At 40.1% G+C, this 14,228-nt stretch overlaps 1 protein-coding gene across 11 annotated transcripts in view; it reads right to left on the bottom strand.

The window, feature by feature from the left end:
* birc6 (baculoviral IAP repeat containing 6) overlaps positions 1-14,228 on the bottom strand; it is a 163,713-nt gene that overhangs the window by 23,126 nt on the left and 126,359 nt on the right. For 9 of the 11 annotated variants that reach the window (XM_080037113.1, XM_080037120.1, XM_080037122.1 and 6 more), the window contains exons 65-68: positions 9,893-10,118; positions 9,187-9,332; positions 5,684-5,797; positions 3,972-4,189 (exon numbers count right to left, since the gene is read on the bottom strand). In XM_080037113.1, the coding sequence (XP_079893239.1) occupies positions 3,972-4,189; positions 5,684-5,797; positions 9,187-9,332; positions 9,893-10,118 (704 nt within the window). The remainder of the gene's footprint in view (positions 1-3,971; positions 4,190-5,683; positions 5,798-9,186; positions 9,333-9,892; positions 10,119-14,228) is intronic. The other 2 variants (XM_080037116.1, XM_080037123.1) reach the window with 1 other exon arrangement.

Genomic DNA, 14,228 nt, shown 5'->3' with positions numbered 1-14,228 from the left:
ATTTAGTGTGTTGTTTGAAGATATCTATATTGAATGGCCAGTCAAACAGTGTTCCCTCACCTACATATTAGATATTATATTATATCATTTGTTTTTGTTCATCTAATAATATCTACATACTAAAATAAATGCTCTTATTACTCTAGTTTTATTCAGTGACGTGTTCATGTGTTTCTTTTTTTTAAAGATATTTTTGGGCATTTTTATGCTTTATTGATAGTTTTAAGAGACAGAGGTGAAATGGGGCAGAGAGGGGGGTGACATGCAGAGAACGACCGCGGGCGGGAATTGAACCCGGGTCTGCTGCTGGGCCCGGCCCGGGGGGGGACGCCCTACCAGCTGAGCTAAGGGCTGTTGCCTTTTTAAACTAAACGTGAAGATTTTGACATTTAGCAGAGGAGCCTTTGCCACCAAACCACATTCTGGGCTGAGAGTCATTTATCAAATGTCACTGGGGGAATGAGTAAGAGCTGCTGATGAAGCAGTGACACACTACACAGCATCCTTATGAAAGACACAGTAAGTATTTTGAGGGAGTTCTCTGCCCGAACGTTCTATAAAAACTGACTGTTTTTATAGAACGGTCTAGACAGTTAAGAAGCTGTTCTTTTAAAAGGTGCTCTGAGGAACTTTCAGTTTTGTTCACTCTTGCACCCCATCTGGACAAAAGCAGTAGTGTTTTTACAACGCAAGCCGTTGTGTCCTGGGTGAGCGTACCCATGACAAAGGCATTAAGAAAATGTATATAAAAATAGCATTTTTTGCACTGATAGTTTGCTGTTACATGTAATTTATGATCAGAAAAATTAGACCGTTTCAGAAATATTTAAAAGTTCCTCATAGCAGCTTTAACTAAGTTGTATAATAATTATGAACATTAAAGCTACAACGAGTAAGTCGGCACGTTGGCGACACCTTTGAACAAAAGCAGTAGTATTTTTACGACGCCAGCTGTCGTGAAGCTGTTTTCTAGCTTGTGCAGGGCCTCAAGATTCAAATAATCAGGAAGCAATATAGTGCGTGTCCGTGTGTTGAAAGTGTGAGGGCACCGGACTCTTTTCAGCTAGGTGAGAGTGGTTAGTGACACAGCATCAACTACACCTGACCTGATTGCAATGAGTTGATCCATTGTCACCTCTCACGGAGCTGAACGAGTATGTGTCCCCACACAAAGGAATGAACGAGAGACGGCAGTTAGTTATGGATCACGATGAGGTAATGTGTTTATGTTGTTGTAAATAATGACTATTTCAGATGAATAATGGTCATCTGATGATGCTGGTGAGGCAAAGTAAACTTTGTTTTAGTAGGCTACCGCTCATTCATTTAGGAGTAAACACTGCAGTCTAGATTCACTCCGTGAAATTGTGTATACGTTGCTTGGCAACGCCCTCCCGCCCGCCTATCACGCTCCCTTTTAGCTTTTCTTCATTGCATTTTCTTTTTTTTCTTTGATGGTTCAGCCCCGTTATCAGTCATTATGACGACAAATAACTGTCTCAAACAAGGCTCCCGCTCACCTTCTAGGATGACCAGATCGCATTTCCATTACTTTTCACACGTCCCGCAAATTGAGACGTCTCAATTTGCGGGACGTGTGAAAAGTAATGGAAATGCGATCTGGTCATCCTAGAAGGTGAGATGGCAGGGGGGGCGCGGATGAATATGTAAAAAAAAAGAAAAACTAAAAAAATATATATATATATATATATATTTTTTTTTTTTTTAGTTTTTCTTTTTTATACTAAGATCACGGCATAGCTGGACACAAGTTCTTCTGCTTCGTTCCTCTCACTGCATTTAAATGCATTCAGTAAATTACAGAGAAATAGGTCTCGTTAAAGAAAAAGAGCACCAAGCCCAACCCAGAGGACCCTGCATACATTTTGTTTATTTTAAATTAATATTTTTATGGAAAATCCATGTGTCCTTCTTCAATAGCTTCTAATTCATCAGACCCAGTGTCTCCAAATTATTTGTTCACACAAAATTCCTCATATTTAGCCTCTTAATTGTCCTCTCAAAGTGCACCAGATTCATGCATTTCACTTTAAAAAGGTGAAAAAAAATCTACCCCCCTAGGAGGGTCTGGTTCTCCACTGGCTGCTATTCTCCTCCAGCAGGACATTGGAGGCACTAGCGAAAAAACACTGGGTGTGTGAATGACATTTAACTAGTCAATAATTTGGGCAAGTCTGTCTGCCTATCTTTCTCACTCCGATGCACACTCAGTCACTACTATCCATGTTTAAAGGAAGCAGGATTAAAACACTGGATTAAGATGCTAAAATGTATTAAATGTGTTTAAAAACGCACAAGAATGTTTAGAATGTTTCAAAAACATGTTTAAATTTGTAAAATATATATTTTTTTTTGGGGGGGGGGGCTCCGCTGAAATTTGTTCTCTGAGGGGGGGCTCAATCTCTCACACTTTGAAAACCCCTGGTCTATAGTGTTCTATATATCTATGGTGCTGCCTGCAGTGCTTCAGCATTTACTTTCCTGTTACTTCAAAATAAAAGCCAACTCACGTTTGTCAAGTGAAATGCTAATGTGAAGCCAGTGAAATGCTTTTAATGTGAAGCCGCAGCCTTAATGCTCTATTTGTTTAACAGTAGCTAACTTAACTGCTGCGCGCTGATCTAAAGATAGTGTTTTTCAATATAGAAAGCCGTGTCTCTGGCATTACCGGTGGTGACACGAGTTTATTTTGCTAAAAAAACGGCACTTTGTCCCGCATTGTCCCGCACAAACGTAGTCTTTGTCCCACATCTGGTGAATTGGGATCTGGTCTCCCTATCCCCTTCCCTCACCTGGAGTGATAGGCTTCTCAAATCACGTTCCTGCGCCATACTGAAATCTGCGACCAATACGGATATGTGACCATAGAGCATGCACGAGCGAACCGAAAATCGGACTGGGTGTACGACCAGATCAAATGCAGTAATAAAAACTATATAAAAACGTCTTTCTTTGCACTAATGGTCTCGTTTGCTGTTAAAGGTCATTTATGATTATGAGAGGAAACATGAGGCTGTTTAAAAGATATTTAAATGTTACTCGTTGCCGCTTTAATTTTCAATCAGATTTTTGTAAAAGCTTATTGAGACAAACCCAACTTTGACATCATATATTGATTATTTACTATTTTAGACCAGGTTCACAGAGGCTTTAAGAGCCATCATAACTAATTATGAATAGCTGAATTGTATGGGTTTTTACTAGGGCTGTCAAATTAACGCGTTAATTTCGATTAATTCATCACAGAAAAATTAACGCGATTAAAAAAATTAACACAGATTAATCGCACTTCTATAATGCCCTTTGACCCGGTGAAAAAGTGGTATGCAGCTGCACCGAGCTGCACCTGTAGCTTGCATACACGGCCCGCAGGGTGAAAGGGAGAAAAGTAAAGAGAGAAGCAGAGGAAAGGGGCCGAGGGCTCTATGGACGGTTTATGGGATGCTTCGGGCAAATAAGCATGAAGGTAGGAAGACATCTTACTTTATTCTCCGCAGTGTGTGCATTATTGATTTAGTGGGTGCAACAATGTAGGCTAGGTTCAAAACAGGATCTCTCAATCTTCCTCCGTGTCTCAATTTTGTTTGCTAGCTGTCTCGTCTCCCGCGTAAACGGACACCCGCTGTGTGTGTGTGTGTGTGTGTGTGTGTGTGTTTGTGTGTGTGTGTCAATATTTTTGCCTATGAGTACGACGATGGTGAATGAATCGGCATAGGCATCTGTGGCAGTGCCGCGCTGTCTGTTGTGGAGACAGAAGTTACGAGAGACGGAGAGAGAGAGAAACAAACTGTAGTAGGCTATACAGCTGTTTATAAACAGGCATAAAAGTGTCATAAAAGTATGGGATTAATTTAGATTAATTAATCACAGAGCCTGTAATTAATTAGATTCATTGTTTTAATCGCTTGACAGCTCTAGTTTTTACTAGTTGATAAGCAGTAGTACTTTACCTTCATGATGTCCAGCCTCTCCTCGTCACAGCGGACAAAGACACTGGAGGAGGCGGAGAGGGGCAGGGAGGTGGACAGGGTGACGGCCTCCTGGGCCAGGCGGCGGGAGCGTGCTGCACTGTTGGTATCACTGGCGTTCTTCACCTGAGACATGTAGTGGTAGTTGACCTTGAACATGACTTTCCCATCCTCGTCCTCTGAGACCATTTCAAAGGTGTCTGCAAGGAACAGGAGAGCACGGTGACTATCATGAGGTCTTATGAATCCTTTCCAATGAGCTGTGCAGTCCGGTGTGGCTCGGCACGCATTGATTTGCATTTCCACTGTCAAAAATTGGGCAAGGGTACCAAAATAAGCCAACAGTGCCGCGCCCTATTTTTGTGTCACCCTTTCGTTGGGGGTACCAAGCGGTTCCAAAGGGTCCCAAATAGGGTGGAACTACACACAGTAGTCCGTTGATTGGTCGACAGAATAGACATATCTGTGCAATAGAGTAACCGCGGTGTGCAATCTCCTCAGAGAATATCAGTGCACAGCTCTTTATAGTGTTGTGTATAGCATAGACTGTTTATAAGAGCCAGTGCCAAACCGTGGATATCGTTGTCCAACATAAACCTGCCTACCAACTGAGGGAGTGGAAACGCAAGCCAGATCTATGGTTAGTGTGTGTACCTTGCCATGCCGAACCTAGAAATGCTGTTAAGTGGAAACGAGGCAATAATGCCCAGTGTCAATGTCCTACACAGGAATGTACCCATTCAGATATCCAACTGAACCTCAAAACCTGCTAGCCAGTCAGTTTTGTCAGCTCTTGCTCAAACCTTGTCAGTTCTACGTCTTACACTACAAGTCTTCTTGTTAGAGTCGAGCCCTCACTTGTCTGTCTTGAGTTTTCTGCTTCTATTCTCTATTATGACGGCACGCTGTTTGCAGTCAAGTCACTTGCGATGACTTCAGACATCAAGCTGCTTACAAAATCAATTCCAACACAGCAAAAGGAGAATGTAATTATTCATGACATGGCTGAATGAAGAGTGATGGACAAGACAAAGGGATGAGCCGGATGGGAATGTAGCCTGAAGTCTGCTTCCCCTTTCAGACGCTAACAGACGCCAACCTGGATTATGACGCAAGTATCACTGACACGTGTGCACAAAGTCGAGCCAAAAGTGGTTGTGTGTATACGTTAAAGGTGAAGTAAGCGATTTATTTATGTTAATATAAGTGTTAAATCGCTCTTTATTCATACAGTGATCACTTATATAGTGTGCGCATTTCATAAAGCTGATCTCTCAGTCACCCGCTCTGCATGTAATCGGCAAACAAACTTTCGGGGATCCCACTACTGATAACCAATCAGAAGAGAGAACACTACAAACCAGCACCCGTCTCACTGCAGGTGCACGTGCAGAGCGACAGATGGGTGAATGTGTATGCGCCTACAATGGTGGAGCAGGTAAAAATCCTGTCTGTTTTGATGGTTTTTATCATGTTTTATCACACTTACGGATCTGAGATAATGCTAGATAACTCGCTGCTTGAAGACCGCAGTGCATTAATGTGGTGACGTGGGGACGAGGGAGGGGACTGCTAACTGCAGTCACTGACAGAAAGTGTGCTAAACTGACCATTCCGCTTAGTGAACCTTTAATGAATACACAGGCACTGCTGTTTGTACATTCACATCCCAAAGAAAAAAAATGTAAACTTACCGAACTGCAGCTTCCTCATGGCGGCTACATATTTCTCCTCTAGGGAGCGTAGAATGGACAGAGGCTTGGGCCGACTGGACACCTTCCTTGAAGAGTCCACCAGCTTCCTCTCTGCTAAGGTGGGAGCAAACACCATTGTTAAACACTTGGTAGACATCTTTGTAGAGAACACAGCAGGCATGTACAGAAGCACTATATAAAAAATGGCTTCTTGTAAAACATGTTTTTTTCCCCTCAATGTCTGCATTAGGCTGTGTGAAACGATACTATTGATCACACCTTTGGTTTTCATTATTTTTTGCTCTAGCCATTGGTTGTTGATAGCATTGTTCTCTCTACGGTAATTGCTTAAATCTCAAGAGCAAAAGGCGCGAGCAGTCAACGACAACGATCAGACAAGTGGTAAACGAGATCCTGGATTATCTGAGATTATTTTGAAAGAAAAAACAAAGACAAAATTCCAAGTGGTAAATGGACTCCATTTATACAGCGCTTTTCCCTGGTTTTTCACAGACTCAAAGCACTTTACATTGTTTTGTACACATTCACCCAATCACACACACATTCATACACCGATAGCAGCAGCTACCATGCAGGGTGCAAGTGACAGGGAGGCGGGGGATCGAACCACCGACCCTGCACTCCAGTGGCCGACCGCCCTACCCACTTCGCCACAGCCGCCCCAACGCTAAACCGTATGTTGTAGAGCTTCCAGAACAAGTTGTGGACTAAACGTTGCCCTTCTCTACTTACCATAATAAAGACTGCAAACAGTTTTTGTGCAATTTTGTTCAATTTCTACAGAAAACGGTTGAGATAATCTAGCTACGTACACTGTTTTTTAATTTTTTTTGAACCAATTTTGCACTTAAACATGTAATTAAAGCGTATCATTTTACTCATGCATATCTGTACAGCTAATTTCTTTTAAAAGGACAGTTTAAAAGAACACTTGCATGTCTTTTTTATATTTAATATTCCTTTAAATTGTTGTACTTTGTACTTCAATTCATTGACTTGCTCTATATTATCTATCTTCTCTAAGTTAATGTATACATCTTTTTAAATGTCTATTGTGTTTCAAGTGGACAGCAGGAGGGAGCGATACAGGCTGCTCATGTCAACCCCTACTCTTAATCTTATCACTTGGCCAGGCCTCGCTCGAAAAAGAGGTAATTTGATTCTCAAGCAATTTTTGCTTGGTAAAATAAAGGTAAAATAAAAAAAGAAATATCATGTACCCAAATACAGTGGGTTGTAACGAGTAAAGTAAGTGCTGAATAAAAGTACTAATTCAAATGTCAAGAATGAACTTTTACATATTAATCGTAAAGAACTGAAACATGACATAATCGTGGAAGCATAAGCGGTGCACACATACTGTAGGAGCGCGATGACGGCTATCGATATAGCATCATCATTTATTTGGCATGTTCATTTATCACACTGTTCATTTAGCACAGGTTTATTGATGCTACAGAGAGCAATTTTTGTTTTATTACCATGGAATCCTATATTTTGGTGTGACTGGACATTGATCTTTATCCATAGCCACCACACTACAGCCCACATGCACATTTCCTTTCATTAATATGGCATACTGTGTAGCAACAAGATCACAAAATGTTTCATCATGTGGTGGACATTTTAGGGGTTAAGGTGACTAATGACCTGCTGGACGAATTCATTTTCTTTTCACCCAAGAACAGATCAATTTAACCCATTGATGACGGCTGCAGCGCGATGCCACATTGTATCTCCTGCCTGATGCTGTGTAGCGCAGCATTGTTACTTTATCTAATTTTCATGGCGTGCGCAACATAGAATGCACCGTCATTGGTTCAAATACACATGAGGTGGGTTTTGTCGATTTTTTAAGACCACGTGACCACCCAAAAGTTGTGTGGTTTGCCGAAAATCACCAATCAAAAAATAAAAAATAAATAAATACAAAATAATAATAAAAAAAATACGCCAGCTGTGTCGGCGATAGTGTATTACAGAACAGTTAGTGGCGTTCGGAGCGCAGAATCAAGGTCTACTATAGGCAACTGACGAAAATCACACAACACATTGCATCTATTTATTAACAATATTTATGAATTTAGGTTGTATTTTGCTGCTCCAACTCAAATTCAGCCCAGCCAGGTGATAGTTAAGTTTCAGTTTCGTTTTCATCTCCGTGGTATACAGCCGTTTGGACCAGCTGATCTGCTCCCGACAGCAGGAGTCAGTCTGCGTTCCAGTTGTACTGGGAAGTCGGATTTATGGTGCCAGTGATAACTGAACTAAATAATAAATTAAAGCTATCTTCTCCTTCCTATATCCGTCTATCTTTATCCCTTCACTGCACACTCAGTCACTGCTATACTTGCAAAAAGGAAGCAGGATTATAACCTCATTTAGCACATTATTTTTAAATATTTTATATTATGTATTCTTTATTTTTTCTCCCCCATCTAATTTTGATGATTTTTAGAATTTTTTTTTTGGTTTGTAAGCGCTAAGGCAGCATGTTTAAATAAAACCTGTGAACCTTAACTTTTAAATGTATTTTATTTCATGTTTCTATGTGCTACGCAGGCTTAGATATTAAGGTTTTGGTAGACTTGACAATTCGTACTATTTTTTCAGAAAACCCTCAGGCATTAAGGACATGCATCCTAGATTGCCATAGTCATCAATGGGTTAAGAGGTGGGTATTCTGCCCTTTATAATACAAAGTGGTGAATGTTTAATTACTCAACACCAGAAGCGTGCACCTTAACCACTATTTTAGTTTAGTTTATTTCGATCAAACAGATTCATAACATTACATACACAAGTTAAAAAAATAAAAATAAAAAAACACAAAAGAAAAACACAAAGTTGTCAATTAATACATTATTTCTTATAAATAGTTTTGATCGAAAAGGTGTAGGCTGAAGCCTTAGCTTATTGCGCCTACCCTTTTTACATTGTTTATTTATTCATTCATTTTTCGTTGGTCCCTCAGGATTTTATTTAATTATTATATATATAAATATATTTGTTTTAATAATTTGTTTGATAGTTATTGTAAATATTATTGCTATAATTAATTCCTGTATGTTAAACATATTACATGTAAAGTTAAAACAAAATAAATCCACCATACATATTCACATTGCCATTCATGCCTCACTTTTATATTTGTTAAGCATCTTATTTTTCAGTATTTTTGCCAATCTTGTCGCTGGAATAGAAATTGGCGTGACTGATAGGCTTGTAGTTGGAGCAGAATAAAAAATATTGGCGAAATGAGACAATAAAAAAAAAGGTTAGATAGCAAATAGAAAGATTTCAAGTCAGGGGAAAGAGCAGAAACACCAAAATTGGTCCCAAGTTTTGAATGGTAAAGCTTCAGATTTCTTCTAGAAAAACTGGGATTGTGTTTAACATGTTCAAGCGGAAATATGTATCGCTGTTACCAAGAGTCTTCAGGCTGTGATCAGCTTTGCCAAGAAAGGCATTTTTCCACATACCCTGGTTGGCTTGCCGTAGGCTGGTGGTAGCAGCATAGACTATCTCTGCTGTCCGCTGGATGTCAGGCACCAGCAGGCTCAAACCCTCCGGCTCTGGATCCGAGCTATCTGGCTTCACCACACCTTTACTCTTATCTTTCTTTGACCTGGAACAGACACACATATATACATTCAGTCACCATGGAAGATGGGCCGGATGTTGGATAACTTGGGTTACACAGAGATCCAATGTGTGAATTATTTAAAAAAAGGTTACGCTAACCCTTTCCCTTAAAACTTAAGACTATTTTGCAACCTTATACACAGTCACTTATTTAGGTTTATAAGTATGTTAATACATTGGTGTGTGTTAATGTATGGTAATACATTGATGTTTGTTAATGTACGGTATGGGTTATGCATCTTTTTCCTTATTTTTTAACTAATTTAAATGTATTTAGTTTGGAAATATTTCTTATCTAAAGAGTTAAACAAACAAAAAAAGCAGAAAGGAGTATTAAGGGTTTGCTGGTTACGAACAGTATTGATTGTTTTACAAGTACTGTTTTTATTCTCTGTAATCAGCAACAAGAAAACAAATTGTTTACAATGTTAATGTATGCAATACTCTGGGAATAAAAACATTATAAAAAAAAAAAAAAATTTGATAAGACTAATTATGAGTGCAGTAATCCACATTAAGCTATAGGTACTTTCTCCAGCTCACCTAAGGCGGTTGGTGTATGTATCTACACAGGTCTTCATCTTGGCCAGCAGCATTCCCACAGAGGTCTGTCCCTCCCCGTGCTCGTCGTCGTCGTCCTCCTCTTCGTCCACCCCGGGGTCTCCAGACAGAGGCAGCAGCAGAGGGACCAGAGCTGTGCAGGTGGAGATGGCCCTCAGGAGCTCCAACAGGGCCCGGTACAGAGGCACATGCCGGGCCATGTCAAGAACTACACAGGACAAAACAATGAAATGCAATCAAGTCATTTTTTTTCTCCTCCGTTTTTTTCAATTTATCTTTTTTATCCCTGGCAGTTGGATAGCTAATTAGTAGTGTTGTATGTCATGCATTTTCTGTTTTTGTGTTGGTGGAATAAAAAATGTAAATAAATAAAAATAATGAAATACAAGGTGCTCCAAAGATAGAGGAACACAATGGAGAGAGGTTTGTTTGTCTAGATAGAACAATTCCCTATTGCACTCATCTAGTTGTGTGGATAAGCTCATGATCCATTATTACCATTATTACAGGCTATTTCCTGGAACTACGATATTTTAAATCACAGACTAGTTCATAAAGTGAAGCAGGGAAATAAACAAGATTAAGTGCAATACAATGATTTACTCGAGAAAAGGTTTTATTGCATGTTCAGTGCTGCCACTTGTGGCCTTAATTGACACTTCTGGTTTATTGAAACATAGCTTCCGGCCACCAGTATTCAAATCATTGTGTGAGGGTGAAATCCTGTTTACATTGTGGTTTTACAAGGTTTGACTTGACTTTAATGGAGACAGCTTTTGGTCATCTTGGTGGCTTATAGGTCACAAAGGATCATCTATTAAACTGTTAATCTTCACATATTTCTCAAATCAGATGTTATGAGCCCTCATTGTCAGAAGGGAGATAGAGACAGTGATAATGGTAGAATGGTCCAGGAGCATGGATTCATTTGATGCTTAAAAATGGTAGAAAAACCCTTCATAGCTGACATGGTGGACACTTGCTTTTATGTGAATTGGAGAAAGTTAATTCAAATTGGTCACAGAAATGACCTATTGACACTGAAGATGACAGCACGATTTACGTCAAGACAGACAATCAAAATGTATCAAAAATGAATAAGCGTGCTGTCACACATTCCCATTACTGGATCCTTGCCAGTGATGGAGCTTAAAAAAAAGAAAAAAAAAAAAAAACTTGAATACGTAAAGTACAGTAATTCCAGCAAAGCCTGATGATATGAAACGGTTTAAAAACGCTAAAGGTTGGCCTTGTATCAATGCTAACATAAGAGTGGGTAAGTCTACCAAATGCTATCCTAAAATTCATTGTTGGGTTAAACTTTCAGCCGCTGAAATTGTTTCGGAGTTGCACTCAAGCGGCACTGGAACAGAATCCAATTAAATCCAAGGGTGTGTGTTAGGACAGTGGTGCAATCAACAGGCTGAGTGTGTAGACATCCATGTGCTCGCCTTGAAGAGCAAGCCTCAAAATAAATAAATACAAACAGCTCTTGTGTGTGTGTGGCTCCCGGACTGTTTTACATTTATATTGGAATTCCCAGGTACCTACTGTGGTCCCCCAGCATCTTCACCAAACCCAGCTTCCCCAGGCTTTAATAATGCTCTCCAATCACCCTTCAGCCAGTGTCTCTTCTTGACACCTAGCATGGAATCCCAATCCCTTTTCTAGATACAAACAGGTCATTACTGGGCAGGATGTGTGTGCAACTCATCAGAACTGAGCCCCGTTTCAGGTAGCAGGTTTTTCAAACTCTAGTAATCCTGCGCTCTGAGTTGCTCAACTCTGAGTTGCTCTGAGTTACTCTGAGTTACTCTGAGTTGCTCAACTCAGAGTTGCTCAACTCAGAGCTGAGCAACTCTTGGTTTTCGGTTTCAGAACAGTGGATCAGCGTTGGGTCAATCAACTCTGAGCGTGTTTACTCTGGGTTGAGCGTAAGAATTACATACGCATGTCAGCAGCAGCAAAAAAGATGGTGCCGCACAGCATTGCTGACAGTGTTTTATATTCGCTGTATTATGTAGGCAAGCTATAATAGCCTACTGTGCAGTAAACAGACTGTCGCTTCTTTTAAACGAGGAGTGAAAGACATTAACGTCAGACACATTAGATGACAGTTTCCATTGTAGAGCCTGATTGATGTGTTACCAGATTCCTTGTCCTCTAGTGATCACAGTTTAAATTATTATATTATTTCTATATTCATATACGGCTATTTAACGAGGCTCGTCTGTGACTTTGGGATGACACAAGTGAACAGTAACGATCGCGTGCAGCCCCAGCCGCAGAATTACATTTCAACCTGACATAAATCTGTTCAGTGGCACAGACGTTAAAAAATCCCAATTAATAAAAAGAATGATATAGGCCTACATACAATACAAATAGGTTTATTAATCTGAATGTAGAACATGTTCACGATGTGTAAGGTGGCTGCCATATGAACGAACGAGGGCTGAGAACAAGGCTACTGATCAGATAAATGATTGATCAAACGTACATCATCAGTACACGATAAAAACATCCCGATGGAGATTTCTATGGATTGATTTTGCTTTAAACTGTACAGGGACGCGTTGTAACAGTGACTCTTTCTTCAGTCGGAGCTGCTGCTTAACAAACTTAGGGTAGGTCTAACCACCTCCCGAGCAGGTTAGAGCCACGGCGTATGTTGCCGCAGTAACTGACTCTCGGTTGCGCGAACCTGCTACCTGAAACGGAAAACGTGTTCACAATTCAGCTCAAGTTCAATCAAATGCTTAAGAACTGGACTAGATAGAAACAGACATTTCTAAGTGCCGTGGCGTGGACAATAGAATACAATTGGGGTTTCTTGCCCATCAAACAGCCTCCATTCTGCTGGTTCTCAAAAAAAAAAATTCTCCATTTTGTAAGACATCGGAAAACTTTGCTACAGCCAAATGTATGAAGAACAGAATTATTTAGGACATAAATGATTCATTCTATAAAACAAACAGAATAACCTCCTCGTTCCGTAATAATCTATTCAAATTAAAATACTTTTTCCCCTTCTATAAGTACAGCTTGCCTTGCCTTCATAACAAGGATATTGATGTTCTTTTCATTAGTACAACATGGAGGAGGAAGCTAGCACGTCATTTTACTCTGTTGTAAAAAGATAAAAGGTAGTTTATCCTTTTACACTTTGGCACTCTGTGGTTAAATAATTTTAACTTTATAATTGCACTGATAATCATGCACAGAAAATCCTGCAATGTTATTTTTTATTTTTTTTACCTTTATCTATACAGGTAAATCCAATTGAGACCGAAGACTCTTTTGCAAGGGAGACCTGTTTTCCTTTCCCACGTTACCATTCACACACACACCGATGGCAGGCTAACTATCGACATTCACACGAGGCAAGGTAGCTGAAGTGTCTTGCCCAAGGACACAACAACCATGACACAGGTGGCAGGGCGGGGATCGAACCTCCAACCCTTTGATCATCAGCCGACCCGCTCTACCAACTGAGCCACAGTCGCCCCGTTATCAAATGCCAAGCAGAAATTCTAATTAAACCCCAGAATCCTGTCCACTGGTGACTCTTGCTTTACTATTCATCCAGTTTGGTTTCTTTGTGCTCAGCAGTGAAGGTTGGATAGACTAATATATGGGATTTAAAATGGGGGGAGTACAATAGGAACATGTCTAGAAATGATGTGAACATGTTTGAACATAGGGTTTTCAGAAAGGTTGAGGTGGAGGGCTGTTCTTTCTCATATTTTGTGAGTCTCTAGTCACAGCGGGGACCCATATTAATGTTGAAAAAACATAAAAAAGTGCATTTTGCATAATAGATGACCTTTAAGAAATTGCCAATCCCCAGTTTTTATATTCATTATTAAATAAACACTAGTGGATTTCTTGGGACCACTCCAGCTGATTGACTTGGTCTAAGAATCTCTTGGTAATACCATATCCAAAACAGGTCCGCCAAGAGCAGTGATGCCGGCATCGGACCTCTTTTTTCAGTAACGAGTAATCTAATGCGTTACTATCTCCAAACCAGTAATCAGATTAAAGTTACTTACTCATCAAAGTCACTCTGCGTTACTATTTCTGTCATTTTCCTTAGTGAAACATTTTACATAACTGCACAAATGACTGCGATTGCGATTTAATGTAAATAAATGTGCGCGCATGTGTCTCTAAACGCTCCAACTGCTCCTCTCGTCTTTTTGGTAGCGCTCCTCGTCTCTGACATGCGGTGTGTGTGCGTGCATGCAGCAGCAGCATTACGGCCGAGTCTAAGCTGAACTGTGGCGGAAAACAAACGTTTTCCCCCCCATGAAAT

Source organism: Ammodytes marinus (genome assembly GCF_949987685.1).
Source record: "Ammodytes marinus genome assembly, chromosome: 11".
Taxonomy (NCBI): domain Eukaryota; kingdom Metazoa; phylum Chordata; class Actinopteri; order Uranoscopiformes; family Ammodytidae; genus Ammodytes; species Ammodytes marinus.
Note: the sequence above shows the minus strand (reverse complement) of the source record. Positions and strands in the feature narration are given on the sequence as shown.